We start from the raw sequence: 10,044 nt of genomic DNA on the forward strand, positions 1-10,044 counted from the left end.
AGACATTAATCCATCAAATTAACTTTTAAATTTATTTTCTTTCTTGATGCATCACCTCTTATTTATTTAGTGTCCACCATGTCATTTTGTTGCGCATGACAAAAAGTTAAATGAGTTGAGACTAGAAATTACATCTACCGAGGTGCTCAAAGGGTTAGCGACCTCCTCCCATAAGGCCAGGACAGTGAGACCATTCGTGACACTTCAGTGTGACATGCTTGTGATGTTTGTACGTCACAACACTGTAGGGCCTCTGCACTGGGACAACAGTGTTAACAGGTAACACACAAAGAGAGACACACTAACTCAAAAGGTGGAGCAGTGAAGCAGCATTGTGTGAAAAAGGATGGATGGTAACCGTGAGAATGTCTAAAAGTAAGTGTGTCGAGATCTGATGGTAACCATTTTATTTTTCTGTGCTATATATTGAACAACATTCAGAGTCAATAAATTTAAGAATGTTTTAGATAGATCAAATTCCAACTATTCACTATTTGCCAGAATGATCTGTCTCTGACTAGAATAAAGCTGAATCACAGCATTTTAATAACCACGTAATGTAATATAGTATTGTTAAATAATTCCACTAACAGCCTATAAACGTCATTAATTATTGATATTTCAGAGAATAATATAACTCAATTATAAACAACAACTTCTGGTTCCAGTTTCTCAGTTGAAATGTTCCTTTTCCCAGTTTTATGTTGCTGTACATAACTGCTGGTCATGTAAACAGTTACCTGAAGTCAAAAGCTCAAAATTAATAAAAATTCACAATTCTAAAATGTTAAATGTAACAAAATATCTGATATTGAGCTGACAAAGTTTAGAGGGATAACAGTATTTTAATATTAACTTCATTTGCAATTAATGTGATCAATGATGAATGGCCCAGAACACAATGTATATATAAACACTTAGAAATAATTAAGTTGAAACACAGTAGCTAAAATAATGAATTTTATGTTTCACATTTGTGGATGGAAGGAAGTATGTTTTGGGATATCTATCCTTTACCGCACAATGATCAATGTGGAGTTAAGCCAAACCTTTCTACTTCACCCACAAAATCAACAAAGTTTACACCACACCAAGTTACTAATTTTATTTCTATTAGCTTCCTTAGCCTGACAGACTCACCCCAAGGTAGAGGAGGATACCAAAGAAGGCGAAGGGGCCGAAGAAGCAGCGGGCCAACGCTCGCAGCAGCTTGGGCTTCTTCTTGGCTGACACCACCTCCCTGTCCCATTCTCTGCAGGGAGGAAAGAGTTACAACACAGTAAACAGAAGTGCACACACAGAGGGACAGCAACACATCCACCAGCCAAATGCCAGCAACGTTTGGCTGTTGCTATTCTGTCCGTCTACTACTACTTTGGCAACAGACCACCTGTCGTATTGTTTAAGAACCTCTTCTACAACTTTGGCTGGTGATTCTGTCAGAATGAAAACACATTTTGTTTGCTTGTTCGTGAATTTGTTACTCTGCTGAATAAATTTGTCAGAGTTTTTCTTAATTTTTGTTTTGGACCAATGGAGCAAATTTTGATCTTTTCGTAAACCTGACTAATGTTGGATTAACTTCCCTTAACTGCTTTGGCAGGGCAGCTACTATAAGTAGCTGCTTTGTTTTCTGATGGTCATTTATGACCAAAGTAGTCTGGGTGACCAGTTGTATGGTGAGTGATGAGAGAAGAAGTGGAAAGCAGAGAGGATGAGGAGGAAGGAGGGGGGAGAATTATGAGGAAGAGACTCGTAAAAATAGAAAAAGGCATACTTTCAAACATTTTCCTACCATTGTATTTAAGTGAAACAACAATGGACTCTACCAAGCCCCTAAGAGATAAGGCTAAAGCTGTATTCAAAACACAACTACCAGTGTTGAACAGTACATTTGTCTCAATTTGAAGATTAAATGTAACTGATCCCCTGGATCAGTATCAGTTCCATACATCATTAAGTGGATCAGGTATCAGCCACAACATGACCCATGAACGGTAAATAAAGTTTTTGCATCAATGTTGCTAAAATTGTGTTTCCTTTTCCTCCACAGCAAAACTTGACCTCGTGTTAAGTCCTACAGAAATGGTCCCAATATGTTCTAATATCACTTCAATTACAAGAAACATTGCTGTAGCAAAACCTCCGCCAACAAAGTCTGAATCCTGCTTAACTTTGCCATGACAATTGGAAAAACAGAAACATCTCACGATGTCAGTGGTCAAATTTCACCACGTGAAAGGAAGATGATTTGGATTAAAATAAAAATTAAAGTGACTGGTTTATTTTAAAGACTATGGACTTAATTTATTCATATGATCGCCAGTCTTTCAGGTCATAATTCTCAGAGAAAGTTAAATCTAGCACAAACAAACGAGGAACTATAGCCAACGAACACCACGACAACACCACCCAACTATAGATTAAACAAACCTGTCTCGAAAAAAAAAAAAACCAAAAAAAAAAACAAAACACATGACTGTTCTTAATAATCTTTTCAGCTCTTGATGCATTCATTATGCAACACTGCAGCATAATGAAAACCTCAGCAGACGTAACAGCAGAATTGAGTCATGTGGGTGATGAAAGGGCTGACGGGACTCAGCATGTTGTACTGAAAGTTAAAGTTCACATTCCCAGAAGCCCTCAGTGTAAGCCTGATCAGAATAAACAGAAAAAAATAAATAAATAAATCACCCGGTGGGCTCTGGGCCCTCTCTAAAGGTCGGCTTTTTAAACACCCGTGTATATTAACTGGCTTCTTGGCACCACTCAGCATGATGTGGGCCCCTGGGTGACCAAGAGCCAAGGCCAACCTGGGACACCGCTGCGGTTGTTAGGCAAGACACAAGTATTTAAACTTTGGGATAACATCTGACTCCTGAGAAAAGAGAGAAAAATCCATCAAAGATGTGGCATTTGTTTAGCGTGATAAAAAGGAGGGAAAGGAGGCAAAGAGAGGAGATAAACGAGTGAAAACAATGGAAAAATACAGAGGCATGTGATTTAATGAGAGTAAAGACAAGACATAAACAATGAGGAGAAAGAACAGAAAGAGCAAATCTGGACAGAGAGACAAGGGACGAGATAATGTAAGTTACAGAAAGACCGAGACCAATGAAGAAGATCATAAGATCATACAAAGGCAAAAATACAAAGCAGAGAGAGAGAAGTTAACTGTGTCCATCATCTGTTGTCTGGCTGTTTGTTGGCACACACAGGTTTGGTTGATGTCTTGCCTCATTTAAATGCCAGCCCATATTTTAACATAATGCTGAGAGAAGGAAACGATCTTCTACTGTAAACACATGTAAAGGGCATGTATGAAAAAACATCAAGACATTATGAATTTTCCATCAAATAAGTTTGGTGTTGTTCACATGAAGAGGTCGTGCATGTGTCAGAGGTACAGTACCTGATATGTGGCTCACATATCTGACACATTGATGGATTACCCAACATGCCTTTCTAGGGATGGCTAACATTGTTTGCACATTGAATTCTCATCAACAGAAATTATTCTTACTGAAAGGTTTAGAAACTGTTCTAATAAGGCAACAGTCTTCATCTAATCCAGATCTCTGCATGTACCATGACAATTTGCAGTCAGTAAAAACTGTGTCATGTCAACTGCTCAAACCTTTCGAGCCTCTCAGAGAGGTTGTCTGCATGATCAAACGAAGGCGCCTTGTACACATCTGTCAGGTCCAACTTCTTCTTGAAGCCCTTCCTCAGCAGTGGTGTCATCCACCTGCACATCAACAACACCAAAAACAAATAAATTGGCTTGTTGAGCACCAGAATTTTACAGCTAGGACACCTGGAGTCAAACTGAAAAACATCATATTACCATCACATATACACAATAGGACAATCAATCACATTTTTATCAACTCTGTCAGATGATTACACTGTGTGAAACTTTATTTGTTTTCGTGTGGTCAAGGAAAAAGGTCCAGAGTGTCTGAAACCTTTAATGTAAACTGGTCTCAGCTGTAATGAACGTAATCCCTGAGGTTTCACAGTCAGACTAATGACAGAGAAGGGAGATTAAGTCAGATGTTTGCTGGTCCCTGGAACTGAATCATTTACAGAAAGTGTGTCTCAGCCAGGTGAGAAACAGCAGTGTGAGGAGAGAGGGCATGCATTATTACACTTCATTCTCATATCAGTAGTGTGGTCAGTATTTCTTCTCATAACGTTGTGCCTTATGTTAATGATTCTTCCCACTTTGTAGAAATACTGAGGATTTACCAACCAGGAGGGACTAGCCCACCTGACAAACGGTGCTTAACTCGGATTTAGCTCATTTTAAGATGACGATTCATACAGGTGTCATTTTTTTTGGTATAAAAAAGGACGAATGAAGACGATCCCTGACATTATGAGAACCACTTTAACAAAAATCAAGACTGTAGAAAGTTTTGCACGGTGGAGTCGGTATAATTTTCACATCTACACTCATGGATCCGTAATCAGGATTTTCTTGCGGGCACGTCACCAAAACGATGGCCCAAAAACAATCCCGTCGGTGAGGGGGGGGGAGCCAGAACAGCAAACGTGTCTTACCAGAAGAAAAACTTGGAGAAGAAGTTTGCATCTTCCACAGGTGACTTCTGCATCCTAAGCGCGCCGCCACTTTGCTGTCTCTGCACCTGAGTGGAGTCCGTGCGCGTCGCTCACATTTGCGCGTCTCTCCCCCCTCCAGGCCTCCTCCTCGTCCGCCGTTTGCGGCTCCAATCCCGCAGACAAGATGGACCGAGAAGAGGCGGCTCTGGGCTGTTCTTCACTTTGTGCGCCCCCCCCTCCTCCAGTTGGATGTGATGTCACCAGTCGGATATCTTCCTCCGGTGGACTGGTACCCCTCCGGTTCGGCCTCCCTCGGTCGGCTCTCGGTCTCTCCTCCCTCAGTGTGACAGTCACAGGACAGTCCATCCTTTATGGGCTCGCCAAAACTCGCGGAGAAACACGTCATTTCCACGCTGACGAGCCCAGCTTGGATATTATGGCAACGCGATGAGGAGGCAGGAACCCCAGCTGATCCACCAACAGAGCTCAGGAGCAATTGTTTCCATTCCGTCTTGTTAAAGTGAAACTAGGCTTGTGCTGTAGATGATTACATTCCCAACTTTCTCACCTATGATATGCACATTTATAACTTATCAGTGCACAAACAAAAAGCCCCAAAAGGGAAACTGGGGCTGAACAATTAATCAAAAATATAATTAATACCACAACATGGCCGAGTGCAACATCCAAATTGCTGGAGCTGCAACTTTACTTTTATAAAGTTAACATGCGTCTTAATATTGTTGCGTATTGTTAGCATTAAAACAACATCCCAGGCCTCCAAAAACAAGAAATCACAGTATTTTCCAGGGATAATAAAAAAAGTCAAGATATGATTACTCCAACTGAAATCAGAAGATCAGCAGGATAAAGTTATTTGAGACACTGCTGCAGGTGGAATTAACTAAATCTGAGGCTTTTTGTTTATTTATTTCAACCCACTTAGTTTCTTTCTCTTCATCATTCACAAAAAAATAAATAAATAAATAAAATAAAATAAAATAAAATAATCAAATGAATTAGTTTAAACAGTTCTGGGAGATCTAAATGAAGTTGAAACTTTCTTATCAGTTTCAGGTTCACACAGTTTCAGCTGGAGGGAGGATCAAAACCTCCAAACATTCCTTCGGGGAACAAAGATAAAGTGTGAGGATTCGTTTAGCCTTTGGTCCCTGGGTATCTCATTCACTGTCAGCACTTCAGTTATGTCCAGGGGGGCTGCATGATGAGTATCTGTTTTAGGAAACATACACACCCCAAACACTTGGTTATTAGGACCTCATGTAAACCTGCCTGTTCATGAACCTATTCAATCAGCCATCGCAGAAGTGCAGTGCAGAATATCGTGCAGATACAGATCCACTAAAGCTGGTCTGTGTATATCTGAATGTCCAAAGTCGATATGAATGGATAGTTCTATATCTGTTGTAGTTCCAAGCATATCTAAAAGCAGTGATAGATGATAATACATGAATGAAAGCATAATTAGGAATGTCATATTCCATTAGAGACCCTCAAATCCTCTAAAGTGGCCCTTTAACATCTTGGCTGTAGACGTTTAAGTGATGGGTTTGATTCCTTCCCCTGCTATATCCCCCAAGAGGATGTCAAAAATTAAAATGTACAAACTAATGTAATAATCCAATTTTCTCTCAGTAAAATATAAGACCTATACACTATGTCTGCTTTCAGGTAGACACCGACATCTAAAGATGGGATCAATATCATCAAAATTATTTAAATATGCAAGTCCAGTTTGTTGTTGATATGCAATTAAATGCTGTTCCAATTGATTGCATAGATACAGACTGCTTTGAAAAGGTGTTATGATGATTGACGATATGATTAACACCTGATTGTAACTTAATTACAGCACACAATGTGTTTCACTAAACCTGAACATACATCACATTGGAGTTGTAATGCCAGTTAGGACATGAGCTCCTTCCCTTCCCAAGGAGAAGAAAATGTCTCTTTTTCTAGGTTCCTGTAAATTGTGTGCAAAAAGAATAAAACAAGAGGCAGAGCTGTGTGATTACAGTGAGAAACTGAGAAAAACACACACAAAGTATGAAGACAGATTGTTTGTAGCTGTTGACGAATAGTGAAGTTAGAAGCCTTGCCCAGAGGAAGAGTGACCTCTACTGGAAATGTACTGTCCTCTTTAGCCAAAGATACTAAACCAAAAACATGGCATCTCACAACCCATCAATCCTGCACCATACAGCATGAAGGTTTAAATGTCCAGTTTGGTTTTAGAGATTTAATTTAATGATAATTTTGGTCTCTAATGACAAAACTGAACATTATAAACTCCCCAAATGTAAGATTGTGAACTGTAGTGTTAGTCTCATTAAATCCACGACTTTGGATTCTTGTAGAATAAAAACGTCTTTATAGGTTCAATCACTTATTCTCAAATAATGGCAGGCTTAGTTTAAAGTTAGCTAACTAAGCTGACAATCACATTACTGCAAATATTGGGATATATCAGTCAAAGTTGTTCCAGCACAAGATAAGAGACAACTAAATCAAACGAGATAATAAGGGAGGTGTCTGTCATACTGTCATGAGAAGAAAGTTTCAACTGCAGGTAAACGTGTAAACACCTGTGTGGGTGTGTACAGGATTCAGATAAAATGACTCCATGTTAGTATTTTCTCTCAGCACATAAATCAGGACACACATTAAAGTTTTAAACATGTAAACTCACCCCTATTAAACCAGCATGGTCTGCAGCTTAAATAAACATGCATGCTAATGCTAGTGCTAACATAGTCGTTAGCTTAAATAGCATTGAGCTTTAAACACATAGGCTTAGCTTCAGTCAATGGTATCTAACAAAACACCGTAAAGCATTAATATTAAATACAACCAGCAAGAAAAAGCATCCAGCAATAAGCAGACACAGATATTTACAGATAAATTCCGACATTAGCTTCTTTTAGCTAACCCGTTAATGTTTGCGTTTAAGCTAACAGGACTAGCAAGGACACATAAACACAACCGGAGACTTATTAAATAACATTAAAGGAAATTTAACACCCCCACCGCAGTGTAGCTGGGCTTCACCCCCTTCGTATCCACCCGCCTCAGCTGATTGATGGAGGTTTGGCCGTTAATGAGCCCAGCTGGGTGAAGTCACCGCCCACCGCTGTTAAGTAAACCTCGCCGCCGGATCACTTACACTAGTTAGTCGCTTCGAAATGGGCTGCTAGCTAACTGGTTAGCTAACTGGTTAGCATGCTCGACTGACGGATTGATGACATTGTTTTTGATGTATGACGTTACTATAGCTTACCGTTTATTTGGAAAACGGGCGGAGCGCCTGCGAATGACATATTTCTGCTCCTCGGAAACACCCACCGGATAGTGTCCGTATTTTTTATGAATTCACGAACTGTTGAACACAAGTTTGTCCATTTTACCATAAAGAACATACACTCACATGACAAACGCTCATCCTGGCCGCCCTTTGGGTAACTGGGTTGGGAATTAGATTCTGCCCGGCGTTAGTTCCAAGTAAGTGCATGGTTTATACGAAAGTCACTGTAAATATTTTCTCCTGATAGCCTACACATTATCTGTTATCTCTTGCGCGATATGCCCATAAAATAGGCTATAGGTCTACATAATTATCACTGATCGATCAACCAGTTAAACTGTAGCATATACACAACAAAAATTCAGCAACAAAGCGTGGTATTTATTTACTCATAAAAATTATAAACAAATCAACAGGCGTGGACTCGGAGCAAAGAAGAACAGGTCACGTGGGGTGATGGAGCCAATCGCAGCCCACTCTGGGTGAGTACGTCATTACGTTAGGTCAGGTGACGTAAATGTGAAATGGTGAAATAGCGTAACTGCATGCTGCAACTTGAGCAGCGCTGTGGGGCAGTGGTAACGTGGGAAGGGTTCGAATCCTGACTAGGGTAGGCTAGGCTAGCGTAGGTGATGGTATGTATGATATAATGTAACCCCGGGGTTTAGTGATGTAATGGACTGTAAATATGGATAAATATGTATATATGATGTAAATGGACTGTGAATGTAATACCTGAGGTCAATGTAACAAGTGATGTAATGTTGAATATGTATGATTTACTGTGACTGTATGTAATAGTAGTTCGATTCCGGTGTGGATACCTGAACTTGTCTACGGAGTTAATTGGTTGCGAGTATTGGACTGGGCTAATGCAGATACGGCGCCCCCCCCCCCCAGGACCTAGGCCGAACCAGACCGCACGGGTGACGGCACCCCTCCAGGAGCTGACCGAGACCAGACCGGAGACAACGGACTAGACCAGTAAAACAGATGATTTGTTCATGGAGGAAAAAGGGACATAAAAAAACAACTATTTTAGTGTTTTCTTCCTAATTGTAACCGCCCCCCCCCCCAACAAATGGTTTGGCCACCGATCCTTCGCTAAGCCCCGCCCCTTGGTTACTGTTGCTATGCTAGCCTGTTGTCTGTTGTCGGAAGTTTGGTAGGAAAATGTCCAGTCAGACATCAGTCCGGTGATCTCAAAGGAAAAGAAAGAAGGATAAGAAAATAAAGGGTTAAGAAATTTTCTCTTCAAATATTTTTTTTAAAGGTGGTGACGGTGAATTTGGGACGAGAAACGTAGAGCAAGGTAAGAAACAGGGCCGTTAGCTTGTAACGTAAGCTAACTGGACAGCTCTAATGCTAACGTCCATTAGCCTAGCTTGTTTTAAAGCCCGACACAAAACTTTATCTTTGACAGAAACAGCTGAGTTTGGGAGCTCCATCAGAAAGGAAGAGACAGAGAGGAGAGTGCTCCAGCTGCAGTCAGGTAACAGAGACAGTGACAGGGCAGAGGAATTTAATTTTTATTTAACTTATTGGCTTTATTTCTGCACAAAGATATTGACCGCAAATGTAGAAGAAGCACTCCACCGTTTCAGTCACAACAACACAAACAAGGACCGCGACATTACTCGTTAATGTTTTGTGTGTGTGTGCAGGCACACAGACCTGTATTCTGTGATGAGGAGTTGGACCGTGTTGTTGTAAGTGATGTCCACAGAAGACATCCAAACTCTGGCTACAAGCTAATGAGTGTTCCGGGTAAGAATACGGCCACGATGTATGATGTAGAATGACAGGTAGGATGAGGATTATACATCGTGGTCATATTCTTAACTGGAGCACGTACAGACATGGCCACGATGTATAATCCTCACCCTACCTGGATTATTTCTCCATAACGATCGGGTCATTCTACATCATATATCTTGGTCGTATTATTACCTGGTGTGTATCACCACGTTTCTTCTTTAAGTACACACGGTAACAGAGCACCTACACACGATTCAGCAGTAAATCAGCGTAAAGGGGGACAGGAACTTGGGTGGACCGAATCGGTTGACACACCGGCTCCCACTTCACATGCTGCGGGACGCTGTAGCTGTACACAACGACTGGAGGGGGGGAAAACATACAAATTAAAC

The 10,044-nt window shown here is 40.7% G+C and overlaps 1 protein-coding gene across 3 annotated transcripts in view; it reads right to left on the reverse strand.

Annotated features, from left to right (window-relative positions):
* The window catches only part of cftr (CF transmembrane conductance regulator), a 30,505-nt gene extending 25,587 nt beyond the window's left edge, over positions 1-4,918 (reverse strand). For 2 of the 3 annotated variants that reach the window (XM_029522527.1, XM_029522528.1), the window contains exons 1-3: positions 4,570-4,918; positions 3,641-3,751; positions 1,141-1,252 (exon numbers count right to left, since the gene is read on the reverse strand). In XM_029522527.1, coding sequence (XP_029378387.1) covers positions 1,141-1,252; positions 3,641-3,751; positions 4,570-4,622 — 276 coding nt within the window. In that variant the 5' untranslated portion in view covers positions 4,623-4,918. The remainder of the gene's footprint in view (positions 1-1,140; positions 1,253-3,640; positions 3,752-4,569) is intronic. The other variant, XM_029522526.1, reaches the window with a different exon arrangement.
* Positions 4,919-10,044: the final 5,126 nt, after the last annotated feature.

The sequence above is a fragment of the Echeneis naucrates genome, chromosome 16 (genome assembly GCF_900963305.1).
Source record: "Echeneis naucrates chromosome 16, fEcheNa1.1, whole genome shotgun sequence".
Classification (NCBI taxonomy): domain Eukaryota; kingdom Metazoa; phylum Chordata; class Actinopteri; order Carangiformes; family Echeneidae; genus Echeneis; species Echeneis naucrates.